Below are 19,732 nucleotides of genomic sequence, written 5' to 3' on the forward strand. Positions count from 1 at the left end.
CCTCTGTCAGACTTGTTCCCATCCTGCTCTCACACCTCATACAGCTGCAGCTTCTCCTCGAATTCTTATACACGTGTCATGTTCTCGTTCGGCCACTAGATGGCGCCCCCCGGCCTTCTATACCGCTCTAACAGCGCGAGGGGCTGTATTCCGAGTGGGCGGGGCTCTCCACACCACGCTCACGCCGCTTCCTCACAGCCGAACACACTGAAATCCCGAGTGGAATCCGCCTGTGACCCCGGATTAGAAAGTTATCAGCGAGCCCCGGGCAGACAGGACGGCTCTGCGGACCATGCAACTGCTATCGGGGGGGAAGATCGGGCACCGGGGCTGCTGATCGCCTGATCACCGGACGGAACTCTTTCCTGGGACCGGACAGCTGGAAGTTTTTCCTCTTGTGCCAAGTAAGAAGGGAGGAGCAGCTGTAATAGTGTAATGCTGGAGGGATCTGCTGATCAGACCGATCCCACCGATCCCAGGAAGTGGCTGAGAGTCCTGCAGAGAGCGGCAGCGAGAGAGACTGATCCCAGGTAATTACAGCGATCAATAATGCATGTGTATGGAACTAGAGAGCAGTGCTACTCTCTATACAGGGGCAGGAGCTGCCAGGTGCTCTCTATAGGGGACAGGAGCTGCCGGGTGCTCTCTATACAGGGGCAGGAGCTGCCGGGTGCTCTCTATACAGGGGCAGGAGCTGCCGGGTGCTCTCTATACAGGGGCAGGAGCTGCCGGGTGCTCTCTATACAGGGGCAGGAGCTGCCGGGTGCTCTCTATATAGGGGCAGGAGCTGCCGGGTGCTCTCTATAGGGGGCAGGAGCTGCCAGGTGCTCTCTATACAGGGGCAGGAGCTGCCGGGTGCTCTCTATAGGGGACAGGAGCTGCCGGGTGCTCTCTATACAGGGGCAGGAGCTGCCGGGTGCTCTCTATAGGGGACAGGAGCTGCCGGGTGCTCTCTATAGGGGACAGGAGCTGCCGGGTGCTCTCTATAGGGGACAGGAGCTGCCGGGTGCTCTCTATAGGGGACAGGAGCTGCCAGGTGCTCTCTATAGGGGGGGCAGGAGCTGCCAGGTGCTCTATAGGGGGGGGGCAGGAGCTGCCGGGTGCTCTCTATAGGGGACAGGAGCTGCCGGGTGCTCTCTATAGGGGGCAGGAGCTGCCGGGTGCTCTCTATACGGGGGCAGGAGCTGCCGGGTGCTCTCTATACGGGGGCAGGAGCTGCCGGGTGCTCTCTATACGGGGGCAGGAGCTGCCAGGTGCTCTCTATAGGGGGGGCAGGAGCTGCCGGGTGCTCTCTATAGGGGGGGCAGGAGCTGCCGGGTGCTCTCTATACAGGGGCAGGAGCTGCCGGGTGCTCTCTATATGGGACAGGAGCTGCCGGGTGCTCTCTATACAGGGGCAGGAGCTGCCGGGTGCTCTCTATACAGGGGCAGGAGCTGCCGGGTGCTCTCTATACAGGGGCAGGAGCTGCCAGGTGCTCTCTATAGGGGGGGGCAGGAGCTGCCGGGTGCTCTCTATAGGGGACAGGAGCTGCCAGGTGCTCTCTATAGGGGGGGCAGGAGCTGCCGGGTGCTCTCTATACAGGGGCAGGAGCTGCCGGGTGCTCTCTATACAGGGGCAGGAGCTGCCAGGTGCTCTCTATAGTTGGGGTAGTTCCTTATTTCTGCAGGTCTCCCCTTGCACAGAGTAATCTCAGTCATGTGTCTCTTCTCCGGCTCTTGTGACTCCTATTGTGTTACTTTCTCTATAGTTCCGGGGGTCCCTGATCCCACCGGCTCACACATGGCCTGCTACATGTCAGTCAATGGGGAGGGATAGGAAGCGCCTAATGGTCCTTTTACATGGAACAATTATCGTTCATTTTTGCACGATAACAATCGCATTTGAGCGATAATCGTTCCGTGTAAAAGCTGGGAAAGATCAAGCGACGAGCGGGAAATCGTTCATTTTGATCTTTCAGCATGTTCTCAAATCGTCATTGATGAAAAAATTTGCAGATCGTTCCGTGTAAACATTCTTTCAGCGATTCCACCCATGTGTGAGATGGGCTTAAACGATCGCAAAACGATTTTTCCGTACGATGTATCGTTCCGTCTAAATGCTGATCGTTATAAAAAAAAACATTGTTCATTCAAAATCGTTCGGGCGACTTATCGCTCCGTGTAAAAGTACCATTACACTACGAGATATGGAGAGACGGATGAGGGATAGAATAGAAGGGACGTTATTCATGTGTCCTAACGCCCATAAACAAAAAGGATAAAAAGTTTTTTGGCAATGTGCGGCCAGTAAGTGGTGGTTAGTGATGTCACAAAACAGAGTCCGTCACCCCATCCCCCGGCCATCCCGGAGAGAGATGGAACCACTAATACTGTAACATTGTAGCACAGTGCGTCCAGCTCACCCAGGGGACCCCCGCCAGCTGATTCAGGATTCATAGAAAACCAGTCATTGGGATCCTTACATTTTCAGTTCCCAGGGACATAAGCTGCGGCAGGTCACCATGATGTAATGAAGTCCTTGGTCCGCGTAGGTTTGGCGTGATTCTTGTTGGTGTATACTGTGCGGTTTTTATTAAAGGGGTATTCCGAGCAGTAACTTTTTTGCATCCTCTGAAAGGAGGGATGGCACCTTCCTTATTCCTCTCCGTTCTCAGGTGTGCAGCACTTCTAGGGTCAGGATTAGAGATCTCAGCCCATCTGGGTCCTGCCTCTGCCGGACGGAATGACGAATGCTGACGCCAGAGAACGGACCCCAGGGATCGGCAGTGGTGGTGGGATAGTGAGGAAGGTGAGGACGCAATAATCTGTGTGTGAGACCTCCCCCGGATGGTGTACGGCTCCGGGTTACAGGCCGCATCGCCTGGAGCTGTCAGTACATTGTAGTGCAGGTATGTGGCAGTAAATTCCCTCCTTAGCATGTGAGGAGAGCACCGACCTCTCCCAACATCTTCCCGGCCAAGTAATCTGACACTTTCCCCGCTTCAGCTCCCAAAATAAATCTCCGAGTGGATACCGAGGAATAATTATAGGCGACCTCTTGGAATTTCTATATTTAGATGGTTTTGCATAGACTGTGAGTTTTGTAACTACTTTTTTAAAGGGGCGTAATAAAAACACGTCCGCTTTCTATCAGAGACGGCACCGCTCTTGTTTACAGTTTGGGTGCAGGTTTAGCAACTCTGTTCCATTGAAGTGAATGAAGTTTAAAGTGTAACAACTGTTTTTAAAAACTTCTGACATGTCATAGCGACAAGTCAGAAGTGCGGATCAGTTGGGGTCCGGCTGCTGAGAACCCCGCTCATCACTAGAACGAAGGGGCAGAGCACCAGCTCCTATTACTGGGCTACGGAATTTATCTCCCTGTATCGGAGATGAAGGGCAGACCTTGTGCTCCCGCACCCGTCTGCCCCTTCGTTATAGTGATGAGCGGGGTTCTCAGCAGCCGGACCCCCACTGATACACTTGTCTGACATGTCAGAAGTTTTTTTAAAAACGGAGTTACACTTTAGGCTCCATTCACTTCAATGGAACAGAGTTGCTCAGGACAGTTCCTGACATGGACAGAGGTGGCAGCAGAGAGCACTGTCAGACTGAAGAGAATACACCACTTCCTGCAGGACATACAGCAGCTGATAAGTACTGGAAGACTGGAGATTTTTAAATAGAAGTAAATCACAAATCTGTATGATTTTCTGAAACCAGTTTATCTGAAAGAAACAGTTTTTTGCCGCAGTACCCCATTAAATTTAAATGCTGCCATGTATGTGTGCAGAGCTGTCCATTCAAGTCTATAGGAATTATGGCAAAAGGCCAGCAGCTATGTCAGAGGAAGATACTTCAAAGGCAAAGAAGGGGCCACAGCTGTTTCGTAGGTGTGTGACAAGTCATTTGGAATAGTTTACAGCTCCTGAGTAAAACCTTAGGGTTGGCTGCTGCAGGGGATTGGTGTGTACAGTATATCCATATAACATATAGATGGCGGCTGCAGGGGATTGGTGTGTACAGTATATCCATATAACATATAGATGGCGGCTGCAGGGGATTGGTGTGTACAGTATATCCATATAACATATAGATGGCTGCTGCAGGGGATTGGTGGTGTGTACAGTATATCCATATAACATATAGATGGCTGCAGGGGATTGGTGTGTACAGTATATCCATATAACATATAGATGGCTGCTGCAGGGGATTGGTGGTGCGTACAGTATATCCATATAACATATAGATGGCTGCTGCAGGGGATTGGTGGTGTGTACAGTATATCCATATAACATATAGATTGGTGGTGTGTACAGTATATCCATATAACATATAGATAGCTGCTGCAGGGGATTGGTGGTGTGTACAGTATATCCATATACCATATAGATGGCAGCTGCAGGGGATTGGTGATGTGTACAGTATATCCATATAACATATAGATGGCGGCTGCAGGGGATTGGTGGTGTGTACAGTATATCCATATAACATATAGATGGCTGCTGCAGGGGATTGGTGTGTACAGTATATCCATATAACATATAGATGGCTGCTGCAGGGGATTGGTGTGTACAGTATATCCATATAACATATAGATGGCGGCTGCAGGGGATTGGTGGTGTGTACAGTATATCCATATAACATATAGATGGCTGCTGCAGGGGATTGGTGTGTACAGTATATCCATATAACATATAGATGGCGGCTGCAGGGGATTGGTGTGTACAGTATATCCATATAACATATAGATGGCTGCTGCAGGGGATTGGTGTGTACAGTATATCCATATAACATATAGATGGCTGCTGCAGGGGATTGGTGGTGTGTACAGTATATCCATATAACATATAGATGGCTGCTGCAGGGGATTGGTGGTGTGTACAGTATATCCATATACCATATAGATGGCTGCTGCAGGGGATTGGTGTGTACAGTATATCCATATACCATATAGATGGCGGCTGCAGGGGATTGGTGGTGTGTACAGTATATCCATATACCATATAGATGGCTGCTGCAGGGGATTGGTGGTGTGTGCAGTATATCCATATAACATATAGATGGCTGCTGCAGGGGATTGGTGGTGTGTACAGTATATCCATATACCATATAGATGGCTGCTGCAGGGGATTGGTGGGTGCGTACATATAACCGGGTGAATGGCGGCATCTATGAGGATGTGGGGGAGCAGCTGTGATATAGTGTCTGATATCCATCCATCTCTTTCAGGTTCTGCATCCGGCTCCAGCACTCGGCCTCACCTTCCATGCCCGCAGACCTGTTCCTGTAACGTGTGGCATAGAAGTGCCAGGAATCTGCCGAAAATATGGCCAACGTTGGAGCCCAGCTGGTCCGACCTGACGGAGAACAAAACGAGTTCAGCGATATCATCAAATCCCGATCCGGTAGGTTGTAAACGCCGTCAATGAACTTTAATTGATGGATGAGATGTAATTGATGCAGCCGCCATGTTGTCTCCGCGGATTACAGTAACCACCTATGCGGCAGCTGGAGGCCGGGACACTCACTGCAATCTATGGGAATGTTTCTGGTTTAATGTAAAGCTTAAAGGGGTTGTTCAACAAAAATGTTTTTCTTTTAAATCAACTGGTACCAGAGATTGTAATTTACTTCTATTAAAAATCTCATGTCTTCCAGTACTTTTCAGCTGCTGTATGTCCTGCAGGAAGTGGTGTATTCTCTCCAGTCTGACACAGTGCTCTCTGCTGCCACCTCTGTCCATGTCAGGAACTTTCTAGCAGCAGTTTATTTGAAAGAAAAACATTTCTGCTATACACCCCCCTCTGAGTGCTGTTATAAGATCTAAGCTTTGCAGTCAGACACCAAGAGGCTAAAATCCCTGTAGACCTAATACTTATAATGGTGGCGGCTTTGTTATTGGGGGGGGGGCTTTAGCCTATGACTATAGCACAGGTGCTTGAGCGGTGAGTAGCCCTTCCTAAGCCGTCATTGTGAGACGTTCCGTCATGTCAGTGTGCTCCATATACTCTCCAAACAACGTGTATGCTCGGCCGTGAGTTCCTCATCACACTGTGGTTGCAGCATTTTAAACAGGAACAAATGGTCCCAGATGGAGAGTAGTGCCGATACTTAGGGCCTCCATATGTTTCCTCACGAAGGTATGACACCAGCTAGAGAGGTCTCCCGACTCTGAAATCAAAACTCCACATGCTCCATAATCGGCAATGAGCACATACTCACCCCACACAGCTCCCGCTCCGCCAGCACTTTGGGTCTTGTGGTCTCCTACTGGCTAACAGGAGAAATCTATATACAGCCATAGCCCTGCTGTGGTCGCTGATTATATATATATATATTATATATATATATAATGTGACTATAGTGCTGACATGTCAGTACAGCAGGGGTGTAGGCGGAGGACTGTATATGTGACTATAGTGGTGACATGTCAGTACAGCAGGGGTGTAGGCGGAGGACTGTATATGTGACTATAGTGGTGACATGCTAGTACAGCAGGGGTGTAGGCAGAGGACTGCTTTAAGGTTCTTGTTACATTTGGCATGTAGAGGTGACTTTAGTGGTTTGTTGCAGAAATGCACATATCTCACAGTCCTGTTCTTCTTGTAGGGATATATATATATATATATATATATATATATATAATATATATATATATATAGTGTGTGTATGTATGTACAACTATAGATGTATATGTACCCTGAGGTCAGAAGGGGCCCAGCAGCCCCTCAGCCACAAAGAGGAGGGGGGCCTGGTGTAGATTTTGTATTGAGGCACGTAAACTTCAAGCTGATCCTGTAGTTGTATACTGTATGTACTAATTTAGTACCTATTTTTTTTTTTTTTTTTTTTTTTACCGTTAGATTAAAGGGGTACTCTGGAGAAAGAAATGTATTTAAATCAATTTGTGTCAGAAAGTTAAAAGGGTTGTAGTTTACTTCTATTTAAAAAAAACCTCAAGTACTTATCAGCTGCTGGATGTCCTGCAGGAAGAGAGAGTTTAACAATAGGAATAGAGTGTGAACATGTGTTAGTAGTCTGTAACCGGCGTATGAGCAGTAATTAGGGTAATTTTAATTAAGAATCTTTGCAAAATTGTTTGTTTCACTTTTATTTATAGTAGTTGTATGTAAAAATGTCCTTCCCCTTTAAGGGTCTTCTTCCCTGATAGTTCAGCTCTCACGCGCGGCTTTCCTCAGATTTAGCGGCCTCGCTGTAACGACTTGTATTAGACTTTCTGCAGCCAGAACTCGCGGCTCCTGTGTTGCCTTTGGGTATAATAATGGTTTGTTTTCAGCCGGTCCTATCGAGGCGCAACTCCCCTCTCGGCTATTGACCTTTTATACGCTACTAAAATAATTGTACGTTAATAGTGGGCCTTTAGTTATCCTTTGCCAGCCGATCTATTAAACGTTAATGTGGCCGTTTCTTTTTCCTTTTCTAATGCTAATCATAAAGTTATGTCTCTGTAGCGATACGTTTATAGTCGTTCCATTTAATGGCGTGAAATAGTTGGGTGGCTTTCACGTCTTACATTCTTATGGAACGGATTATTGGCGGGATTCTTTAGACTGGTTTGGTGCGTTACAACACAAATAGTCCCTGTCGGAAAAGTTTAGCAAAATCCACCTTTGTGCAATAACATTAGGCTTAAAGGAGAACTTTGGGCACGGGGAGACTGAAAGAAATAACGTGCTCTCCCCTCCCGACTCCTGCGCTGATGCTGTGTACCGCCGCTCTGGTCCCCCAGCTCCCCGGCAGCATCCTGGTTAGAGAGGGGACCCGGGTCGTGATGTGTCCGAAACAATCAGACAGTCAGCAGCCGAGGTGAGACCCCATTACAGCCGCTGACTCGCCCTGATATATCACGACTCGGGTCCCCTCTCTAACCAGAGAGCAGCCGGGGGACCGGAGCAGCGGTATACTGCATCGGCGCTGGAGCGCTGTCTCCCCGGCACCTCTACAAAACATCGCTCTGCCTGGAGTTGTCCTTTAAAGGCTGGAGACACCAGTGGGTGCACTTTTATTAGTGAAATATAAGAATATTTGGTTCTTATTGGGATGAAATCATAAATCTCCCCCTTTCTGCACCCTCTATTTCACCATACAGTAAGCTGCCAAATCCCCTTCAGGCTCCTTTCCATTAGATGGGCTCATATATATAGATATATAGATATAGATAGATATAGATTTATATTATATATATATATTGGATCCTGTGTGGCTTGGATAGAATATCCGGCACAATTCCTGCTCCTGGTGACAAGTTGGCAGGAGTTGCCTGACCTGATCGTACGTCTCTGCCCGGGTCATGGTTTCTCCTGTATGAACTAGGTAAACAGCAAATGTCTCACAATCTACACGCTTCTTCTTGCCAGAAATACAAAACAGAAAGGTATTCTTAGAGCCGTGGTACGGAGTTCACAAATTCTACATTTGGTTCTTATTCTTTCCTGTTGTTACCCCCCTTTCCCCACCGCCACCACATCCATAGATAACTAATGGGATTGGCTGGAAAATGTCACTTGTTACAATAGTGTTGGTGGAATGGGACGGCACTGCAAAGGAGGGTGGTGCACGTGGTGGATAGGTCCAGCAGCAAGTAGATAGAAGAGCTCGGCACTCACTGTATCAGTTGTGCTTATTTTATACAAGTGCAGCATTTATCAGTATAACGGTAAGGAGGCATTTCGGCCAAACATGGACAAGCTGATGACGGCCGTGCTTGGCCGAAACACATCCTTACTGTAATACTGGTACATGCTGCACTTGTATAAATAAGCATAATTCTTCCGGTGAGTGCCGGGCTCTTTTATCTACTTGTTATAATAGAACTTTTTACTTCCAATCACTATTGGACGGGACGTTATATTGTTGATTCTGTTAGTCTGTTACTATTTTCACTTCTCATTTCTGGCCCTGTGATAAATGCCCTGCGGCCTGAACGTCTAAAGAGGATAAATGAGGTAATACGTTTTGGATGGGCCCCCTGAGTCAGTTGTACAGGGGACCCCTCAGTCTGATACTGCCTGCAGGGTGTCTGTAGCCCTATAGAAAAGATAGGGAACTCTCCAGCTGTTGCAAAACTACCATCTCCGATCATACCTGGAAAGGCAGAGGCTGTGCAGCCATGATGGGAGTTGTAGTTTTACAGCAGCTGGAGGGCCGGAGATTCCCCATCCTTGCCCTAGAGTCTGGACACTACATTGTAGAACATTTCCTGGTGCATTTGTGACTTTTACGTGGGCGATGCTGCAACAATAATGAGCACCGATCTGTGTGATTGTCGTCCCTTTGCTGGATAAGTCATGTGACCGGACCTCACAGGTTATTGCTGGATCCTTTCTGTACCTCTTCATTGGCTGATTGATTAAATCCTAGGAACGAGTCTCGGCCATCCACCATCCTGTGTAAAACGGCTTTTACTCCAGATGTTCAAAGAGCTGCAGTTGCGTCTGCAGATTATTGCTATGTTCACACACTGCATAGACAATGGCCGTTGTAGTGAGTATCAAACAGCAGCCGTTGTTGCAGTGAAAATTTCATTAATTTCAATGAAAATTTCATTAATTTCAATGCACAACAGACGGAAATGATTGACATGTAAATTATTTTCACGGCCATAGCGAACACTGACTGTTCAATACACTGTGTGAACCATGGACGTTCTTGTCATAAAAAAAGTGTTGTGTGAACATGGCCTTAAGATGGTTTTGATGTTAATAGGTTATTAAACTAGTGAGGTGGACGGGTGCATGTTGCAGGTATCACGTGCAGTCACATTGTGTCATGTTGCCATGACATCAGTAACATTGCAGGTAGGACCTTTTCTTCTCTCCGAATAACCCCTTTAAGAGGTGGTGCTTATGTTTTAAAATTTTTGTCATGCCTGTTTCTGATTTTCCAAAGTCTTGCAATACACCTTTTCTTTGTGTTTTCCACTTTGTGCTTTTGATAGGGTCGAGCGAACTTTAAGCATTTCGGGTTTCGTCCGATCCTGCGCATGCAGCATTCGATTAGATTAAGTTGATGTGGCTGAAATCGAGCGTGCTCAAAGTTTGCTCAACTCGAGTTTTTGGCTTCCGAATCCTGACGCAAACTACTGACCACAATAATCCATGCAAAACTTTGATGGTGGCTCACACAATTCAGGAAGCCTCCCCCCTCGATGCCGGCAAAGGACCTCAAGAGTAGGAAAAACTTTCTGTAGTTTAGGAAGAATTCTTTCATGTGCAAACTTCATACGCTACAAAAAGTTCTCAAAGATACTGTGGAGATAAAATGTATATAGTGCCCAAATATCAAAGCCGTTTTATAGACTGACACCGGTTCTGTGCCGCCACGTTACCAAATTTTCCAATTAAACTTTCCTCCTTCCATCCTCCACCGCTGCGCCGGCTGCCGTAAGCTCTTAGTTCACAGATTTGCAGCCGGCCTCGGCCACCTGTGATTTCTTTTCCTCCCACTTGTCTCATTATCCTGATAGAATCCAGTGTGAGAGGAACTCTATTACCGCAGCTTTTTTTCCACAGCGTTGGCCCTCTGCCATGCCTCCTCTCAGCTGACATTGAGGATATGCTACAAGCTATGGATACCCTCTTGTCACCAGGAGATGAAAGGTAATCGGCAATGAAAATGTAAAACACATTAAACTTTCCGCATAAGTCTTCTGAGAAGTTATGTTGTGTTTTTTTCCCATACGAACCTCCCAAAATGCCAAGTTTTGTACAAATAGGATTATCCAAGACAACTGTCAATAGACCTGAACGAGACTCCATCTGGAAAAGGCTAAGAAGGTGAAGCGTAAAAACAATGGACGCACAGTAAAAGCTACAAACACCATTTATACATATTCATAGATGTGCTTTAGGTGTCTGCAAAATTGACAAAGTGAGAAAAAGTATTGATGGGGGGGAGGGGGGGATAGACCTTATTCTGCACTTACTGGCAGTAATCGCAGTCCAAAATGACTGTTCTAAGCCTGGCCGTTTAGTGTCTCCTTAAAGGGGTAGTCTCATCTCAGCTAATACGGTTATACTTATACAGACGAAATATGGCCGATTACTGGCCGAGCAGGCATGGCACATCGTGTTGCGTCCCAGGTCCCCAGAAGCGTTTGGGACCAGGGGACCGGAGCTGCGGGATACTGGACCCAATGCTGGAGTGGGGGAGGTTAGAGCATGTTACTTCTTTCATCCTCCCCAGCAGCTCATCCCAGAGTTCTCCATTAAGGATAGACTGGGGGGGGAACAATGGAGTTAGATGGAGGCAAGCGAAGAGGATGTTACAGTAGTCCAAGCAGGACATAATGAGAGCATGTGCTAACAGTTCCGTGGAGTCAGAGTTGAGGAAAGAGCGGATTCTGGAAATGTTTTTGAGGTGGAGATGGCAGGAGGTGGTTGGGGTTTAAATGTATATTGTAAAATATGGGGCAAAGGTGACCCCAAGGCAGCGGACCTAGGGGTCAGAGTGCAGCCATTGATAGTGATTGACAGATTAGATAGAGGGGTGGAGTGAGATCGGGGAAAGATGATTAGTTCTGTTTTGTCCATGTGAGTCTTAAGAAAACGGGAGGAGAAGAAAGAACATGTATCCTGGATAGTAGAGAGGTAGATCTGAGTCATCGGCAGAGAAGTGGTACCTGAAGCCATTGGATTCTATGATGTGTCCCAAGTCAAGAGGATAGAACTATCCCCAGGAGAGGGGCTAACCGTTAGGGTCCTTTTACACTGACAGATTTATCTGACAGGTTATTGGAGCCAAAGCCAGGAACAGACTATAAACATGGAACAGGTCATAAAGGAAAAATTGAGATTTCTCCTCTTTTTAAATCCATTCCTGGCTTTGGCTTCAGTAATCTGTCAGATAAATCTGTGTGTAAAAGGACCCTTAGTGGTTAGAGAACCTCTTTAATAGAATCATTGACAAAGAGCTGCCATGATCTGTATATCAGAGAACCTGCAGTATCCTTAGGTGCATATGTGTAAAGTAGCTTGAAGTGTGACTCCTGGATGAGGGATGAGGAGGCCTGAGGGGGATTTTAGCAGATATCTGATTTTATATCAGAGATTAGACATCCATCTCTTTCCCTGCTCCCTGCATGGTATTCTGCATCGGTTACACAATAACTTCTCGTCTTTGTCACCAGTCGGTTGTTGAACTTGTCATTTCTTATTAACCTTCCTGTTATCTTGTACCCGTCCCATAAGGAGACAGACACCATCCCACCTGGCTTTATCCCGGCCTACATCCTCCCGCTATCTCGTACCCCTCCCATAAGGAGACAGACACCATCCCACCCGGCTTTATCCCGGCCTACATCCTCCCGCTATCTCGTACCCCTCCCATAAGGAGACAGACACCATCCCACCCGGCTTTATCCTAGCATACATCTTCCCGCTATCTCGTACCCCTCCCATAAGGAGAAAAAGCCGGGTGGGATGGTGTCTGTCTCCTTATGGGAGGGGTACGAGATAGCGGGAAGACGTAAGGAGATAGACACCATCCCACCCGGCTTTATCTCGGCCTACATCCTCCCACTATTTTGTGGCATCGGATTATCCTCCACACGGCAGCGTCTGTCACAGTCATTGCTGGAAAAAAGTGTCAAAGTAAATATTTGTATCTAGAACATTGTTTTCTTGAATTGCTGGGGGTCTCTTTTGGAGCTGTTACCAACATGTTTCTCAGGTTTATGGCGCTATGGTTTGCCAGCGGCAGTCAGTTCCAACCTTATTCCCGTTGGGGACGGCTGAATTCTATCATTTTTGCTTAGCACTACATTTTGGCCCAGACTTACTGACTGCTGCCAAGCTTGATGAAGTTAGTCCATCCCCTACTGAAAAAGCAATAGGATAAAGGGGAACTCTAGCAGGGAGTGAATACATACAGAGCTCTAACTCCTGGGATACCTACCATGTGACATTCATATAACTGGGTGAAGCCATCTCCAAATCCAAGGTCTTCAGTGGATGAATTGCAGTCAGTTAAAGTCTGTGTATTTGGCAGCCTTGCTGCGTCGGGATTGGGCTTTTCTGAAATCCCCGGCTTTGTTCTTTTGCATCTTTAGGCAGTACTCTGTGTGGTCTTTTTTTGCATTTTTAGATTTTGATGTGATATACTGGAGTCTTGTGATGTAGCAGCATAGCCTCCCCAGATATTAGGACCTCGGCACCCCTATAGCTCGGCCAGGGTAACAATCTTCTACTGAATGTTCCTTCCCCTGTTGGCTCACACCTGCTGATTTGCTAGTAAGATATAATATCTATTAGGGAAGCATTTCTTTACCATATTATCCCTCCTCTCCTGGTCAGTGCAGTGAAGTCTTATGAAGGACAAGATCAAGTTGCCGTTTACATTTCTATTTGATACTTTTTCTCATTTTTATTTATTTTTTTAATTTTCCTTGGGTAGAAAGGATATGCAAAATAGCTCTCACACCAGGTAGGCAAAGTCATCTCCCTTCACGTCAGTGTTTCCCTCCATCTAGGAGTCTTAGAACATTGACTCAGGTAATATGCCAAGCCAAAAAAGACTGCAGAGCGGGGTGTTGGCCGGGGGGCAATAACCCTGAACCAGCTGTCAGCAGAGCAGGGTGTTGGTTGGCTAGTACTGCCTGCTGTGCGCTGATGGGGGCAATAACACCAAAACAGCTGTCTGCACCTGCAAAGTCTTACTTTTTGGAGAGATTGGTGGCTTGGCATATTTCACCAGTCAATGTTCTCAGACTCCTGTATGAAGTGAAACACTGAAGAGACATCACTTTGCCTAAGTGGTGTGAGAGCTATTTTGGATATCTTTTTTTTCCCAGAATTCCCAGTGAAGCAAGAGTGGCCATTAAGTCTCCACATGTCTTTATGACGGACTCTCCTTAAAGCGACTCTGTACCCACAATCTGACTCCCCCCCCCTCCCTTGTACCTTCGGATAGCTGCTTTTAATCCAAGATCTGCCCTGGGGTCTGTTCAGCAGGTGATGCAGTTATTGTCCTAAAAAAACAACTTTTAAACTGGCAGCCCTGTGCCAAACGGGAGTATCTGTGCCCTAACTTTGCACCACCCCTCCGTCCCTCCTCCCCACCCTCTTCATCATTAGGTATGCCCCTAGAACATTTTCTCCATGCTGAACATTGCACAGGTGCTTAACGATCCAACCCATGTGCCGGGCTGCCACAGGTGGGGAATAGGAGGCAATCTGCCTGGAGCATTCCTAATGATGAAGAGGGTGGGGAGGAGGGACGGAGGGCACAGATACTCCCCCTGGACACAGGGCTGCAAGTTTAAAAGTTGTTTTTTAGGACAATAACATCATCACCTACCGAACAGCCCGCAGGACAGATCTTGGATTAAAAGCAGCTATCCGAAGGTACAAGTGGTTTGGGGGGGGGGGAGGGTTGTCAGATTGTGGGTTAAGAGTCACTTTAAGGAGAACTAGTATCCCTTTAATTTTCCATCTCCCTTTATATAAAAAAAAAATCCTGAAAATGTGTGACCTCTGTGCCCCATAGATCTCTTGTAATTATTATTATTTAGACAATATTATTACTAGACTATAAAAGGTAAAGCCTTTATTATAAACCAGATCCACCACTGACGATTGATGAAAGACACCGCTCACATCCCAGCCCTCCCTGCACACTGACCGCTGCACAGGTCACAGAGCGTGCCTAGAAAACTCTCCCATCCAGGTCACTTAGCCGTCCTTCAGTCCTCTTGTCATACTGCCCGTTGATAAGAATTATGCTGCTACTACTGACACGCGTTGTGCCTCAGACTGATCTTTTAGTAGTTAATAGGTCTGCGGCCCATATGTACTCTGCCATTGCTTTTTTGTGAGGTCTTTTTGCTTTTGATGACTTTGTGACACAGGAATCGGCTCTCCTGTACGTCAGTCTGAATCCCTGTATTGTTCTGTAAGCCGGGTGCGGTCCCTTATGTCATATGGGTCACTTTTCCTAATTATGATAAGGTGTTGTCAGTGAAAACAGAGCGCACCCCGGATGACCTAAAAAGAACATGATTATGCCGCCATACAGTGCCATGCAGTATGGCGCCCAAATACCTGTGCTATAAGCTGGCCAAACCTCATTTACGATGTCAGCTATACAGGAAAACTGTTGTATAGCAACCCTAGCTGAGGTATATATGACAAAGGGCCCTATTACATGGACCAATTTTTAATGATTAACGACTAATGATAAACTATCGCAAACGAGATTGTTTATCGTTAACCTGAAATTGTTCATATTACACAGAACAATAATCGTTAGTTGCGATCGTTATTATGATCGTTACTATAATGGCTTGCTCCTTCTGATCCCAGCGAAACAGTTGGCAATGTGCAATTACACTGAACGATTAGTGAAATAATGCGGAACTTGAGCGAATGAATGTGGAATTACATAAAACAATTAGCGAACGATAAACGATAATTTTAGGTTCAGATCTAAATCAACGACATACGAATGATTTTTCGATCGTTGCCTGCAATTACACAGATCGATTATCGTTTAAATACGAATGATTTAATGATTTTTCTCATGATAATCGTCCCGTGTAATAGGCCCCTAAGGCTGGGTTCACACTGCGTTTTTTTCATCAGTTTTTTTCATCTGTTTTTTCATTGACTTCCAATATATTACAAAAAAGGGGATGGATGCAGCCATAGGCAGTGTTCACACTAAGTTAATTGATGTCAATGAAATGACGGCCGCCCAATGAACATGGTGTATTAAATAACGGAAGTTGTCTGTGTGGATGTCAGAATAATGATTGTGACAATTATTTTCCGACGTCTTTTGCAGACGTTATTTTTTAGTTACGCACAATTTTTCCCCACTGTTTTTACTATTAAATTTAAAGGGTGATCAGTCACCTCACCTAGAATAATGGACCGACAGCCGTCGCTGCACTGACGGCCAAACAGCCAAACGACGGACGTCTGTTTGAACTCAAAATGGACGCCATTTAAAAAAACAAAACGTAGAGAGAAAACACGTTAGGTGCCCATAGCCGTAGGCTGTATGTATGTTTTTCAGGCCGTCCTCGGGCTGCATCCACCTTCTCCGGGCAGCAGGATTCCATTGCCCATCGTCTTGTGTAACCAGAACTCTTGACGTCTTTGCTCCTCTCTGTTCTCTATATAATCTTTATTGTTGGGAGTTGTAGTCACTTGTGAACGGCGGTTTCTGTCCTTTCTCCTGACGTCTCGCTGCTCGCTCCTATTCTAGCTTGATGCTTAATATGAACACTCGCTTGCATAATATTTGCTTACTGTTATCTATTTTTGACTAGGGAAATGCAAAATGTGGCGTAAGGGCGTATGACTATGATTGCTTTACAGAAAACTGCGCCGTCTTTGCCTCTTTTAGTCGCTTCATTGACTATAGGTATAAATGGGACCTGAGAGATTGTACACATCAGGAGAATAGCATTTATGTAACCAAGCACTGCATGTATTATGCTATATATTATGTGAGATAGATAGATAGATAGATATATATATATATATATTAGTTCCCTTTCTTGTCCTTATAATACTCTATATATACATGTGATACATTCATATAGATCAGTATAACATCTCTAAGAGATGACATCATGCGGTCAGTCTGAATGATGTCACTGTGCCCTGGCATATGCCTTTGCCTCCCATATTGTTGGCAGAACACTGCAGCACCCTATTCTTAGAATGTAGTGTCTTTTTACAGACCGGATATGTGCCTGTTCATTACACTTTAGCAGGTGCTGAGACTGGTCCCATCAGATTTACAGCTCCTGTTTATAGGAAACTGTCTCTTTAAAAGAAAAAAAAGTGGTAATGACGTGTCATAAGTTTGGATGAGTGAGGGTCTTGGTGCTGAGTGCTGCCCCCATTTGTTTTGACATGTTGTAACTGGCATGAGCGGTATATGAATTGACAAAGTTCACGGAATACCACCATTTAAGGGAAGTTCTGGCGAAAAATTATTGTTTTTTTCCAAATCAACTGATACTAGAAAGTTTTATATAGATGTATAAATTACTTAAATAAAAAAAAAACTTTCGTTTTTCAGTACTTATCAGCTGCTGTATGTCCTGCAGGAAGTGGTGTACTCTCTTCAGTCTAACACAGTGCTTTCTGCTGCCACCTCTGTCCATGTCAGGAACTGTCCAGAGCAGGAGAGGTTTTCTATGGGGATTTGCTGCTCTGGACAGTTCCTGACATGGACAGAGGTGGCAGCAGAGAGCACTGTGTCAGACTGGAGAGAATACACCACTTCATGCAGGACATACAGCAGCTGATAAGTACTGGAAGACTGGAGATTTTTAAATAGAATTTAATTTTTAAATTAAAATTCTATATAACTTTCTTGTACCAGTCGAATTAAAAAATAGCATAAGTTCCCCTTTAAAAGAAACAAAACTGGGTGAATGGCCTCTCGGACGGCCGGTCATAACTTACAGTTGTATTTGTTTCTGTTATTGCCGGCAGCGCAGCCTCGGTTTACATGGGGACGTGCACTGTTGACAAATGATAATTTTTACTGCCACATAAAAGATAAAAGGTCATAAAGGTTTTATTACATGGGGCAAAAATCGGGGAGAAACCTTTAGTATGAACGTCCGATCAACCTGTAATCACTGCGTATAATGGGCTCCTGAGTGCAATATTGGCTAACAGCTAAATAATGATCCCCCCCCCCCCATTATTACATTACCCCATTACTCCTTCTCATCTCTTATATTCCTTATTGTGATGGACTCCTTGTATTAGCGGAGTGCACGGTCTCCTAACACGTAGCACTGGCCGTCTCCCAGATCTGAGGACAATGAGCACAGTAGTCAGTGTCTCTCTCTGTCTCTCTCCCTCCCTCCCTTTCTCTCTTCTCTCTCTTTTTTCTTTCTTTCTCTCTCTCTTTTCTGTCTCTTCTGTCTCTTTTTTCTGTCTCTTTTTTTCTCTTTTGTCTGTCTCTTTTGTCTCTCTTGTCTGTCTCTCTCTTTTGTCTGTCTCTCTCTTTTGTCTGTGTCTCTCTCTCTCTCTTGTCTCTGTCTCTCTCTTGTCTCTGTCTCTCTCTCTCTCTCTCTTTTGTCTCTGTCTCTCTCTCTCTCTTTTGTCTCTGTCTCTCTCTCTCTCTCTTTTGTCTCTGTCTCTCTCTCTCTCTCTTTTGTCTCTGTCTCTCTCTCTCTCTCTTTTGTCTCTGTCTCTCTCTCTCTCTCTTTTGTCTCTGTCTCTCTCTCTCTTTTGTCTCTGTCTCTCTCTCTCTTTTGTCTCTGTCTCTCTCTCTCTCTTTTGTCTCTGTCTCTCTCTCTCTCTCTTTTGTCTCTGTCTCTCTCTCTCTCTTTTGTCTCTGTCTCTCTCTCTCTCTTTTGTCTCTGTCTCTCTCTCTCTCTTTTGTCTCTGTCTCTCTCTCTCTCTTTTGTCTCTCTCTCTCTCTCTCTTTTGTCTCTCTCTCTCTCTCTCTCTTTTGTCTCTCTCTCTCTCTCTCTCTCTCTCTCTCTCTCTCTCTCTCTTTGTCTCTCTCTCTCTCTCTCTCTTTTGTCTCTCTCTCTCTCTCTCTCTCTTTTGTCTCTCTCTCTCTCTCTCTCTCTTTTGTCTCTCTCTCTCTCTCTCTCTTTTGTCTCTCTCTCTCTCTCTCTCTTTTGTCTCTCTCTCTCTCTCTCTCTCTCTCTCTTTTTTCTCTCTCTCTCTCTCTCTCTCTCTCTCTTTTGTCTCTCTCTCTCTCTCTCTTTTGTCTCTCTCTCTCTTTTGTCTCTCTCTCTCTCTCTTTTGTCTCTCTCTCTCTCTCTTTTGTCTGTCTCTCTCTCTCTCTTTTGTCTCTCTCTCTCTCTCTTTTGTCTGTCTCTCTCTCTCTCTTTTGTCTGTCTCTCTCTCTCTCTTTTGTCTGTCTCTCTCTCTCTCTTTTGTCTGTCTCTCTCTCTCTCTTTTGTCTGTCTCTCTCTCTCTCTTTTGTCTGTCTCTCTCTCTCTTTTGTCTGTCTCTCTCTCTCTTTTGTCTGTCTCTCTCTCTCTTTTGTCTGTCTCTCTCTCTCTTTTGTCTGTCTCTCTCTCTCTTTTGTCTGTCTCTCTCGCTCTCTTTTGTCTGTCTCTCTCGCTCTCTTTTCTCTGTCTCTCTCGCTCTCTTTTCTGTCTGTCTCTCGCTCTCTTTTCTGTCTGTCTCTCGCTCTCTTTTCTCTGTCTCTCTCGCTCTCTTTTCTCTGTCTCTCTCGCTCTCTTTTCTCTGTCTCTCGCTCTTTTCTCTGTCTCTCGCTCTCTTGTCTGTCTCTCTCTCTCTTTTGTCTGTCTCTCTCTCTCTTTTGTCTGTCTCTCTCGCTCTCTTTTGTCTGTCTCTCTCGCTCTCTTTTCTCTGTCTCTCTCGCTCTCTTTTCTGTCTGTCTCTCGCTCTCTTTTCTCTGTCTCTCGCTCTCTTTTCTCTGTCTCTCTCGCTCTCTTTTCTCTGTCTCTCTCGCTCTCTTTTCTCTGTCTCTCGCTCTTTTCTCTGTCTCTCGCTCTCTTGTCTGTCTCTCTCTCTCTTTTGTCTGTCTCTCTCTCTCTTTTGTCTGTCTCTCTCTCGTCTGTCTCTCTCTCTCTCTCTTGTCTGTCTCTCTCTCTCTCTCTTGTCTGTCTCTCTCTCTCTCTCTTGTCTGTCTCTCTCTTTTGTCTCTGAATGGATGGTTTCAGAGCCCAGATGTCTGTGCATGAGGCCCTCGGAGTGCAGGAGGAGTTCAACCACATCAGCCGGACAAAGCTTCCAGAACAAAGTAACTCTCCTAGAAAGTGTGGCTGGTGACCCCGA

General features: G+C 45.9%; 1 protein-coding gene across 3 annotated transcripts in view; it reads left to right on the forward strand.

Moving 5' to 3' along the window:
- UTRN (utrophin) overlaps positions 1–19,732 on the forward strand; it is a 410,412-nt gene that overhangs the window by 11,048 nt on the left and 379,632 nt on the right. Inside the window, exons 1-2 of one of the 3 annotated variants that reach the window (XM_069954239.1) lie at positions 199–530; positions 5,211–5,386. In XM_069954239.1, the coding sequence (XP_069810340.1) occupies positions 5,308–5,386 (79 nt within the window). In that variant the 5' untranslated portion in view covers positions 199–530; positions 5,211–5,307. Of the gene's footprint in view, positions 1–198; positions 531–5,210; positions 5,387–19,732 lie in introns of those variants that run through there. The other 2 variants (XM_069954240.1, XM_069954241.1) reach the window with 2 other exon arrangements.

The sequence above is a fragment of the Dendropsophus ebraccatus genome, chromosome 15 (assembly GCF_027789765.1).
Source record: "Dendropsophus ebraccatus isolate aDenEbr1 chromosome 15, aDenEbr1.pat, whole genome shotgun sequence".
Lineage (NCBI taxonomy): Eukaryota > Metazoa > Chordata > Amphibia > Anura > Hylidae > Dendropsophus > Dendropsophus ebraccatus.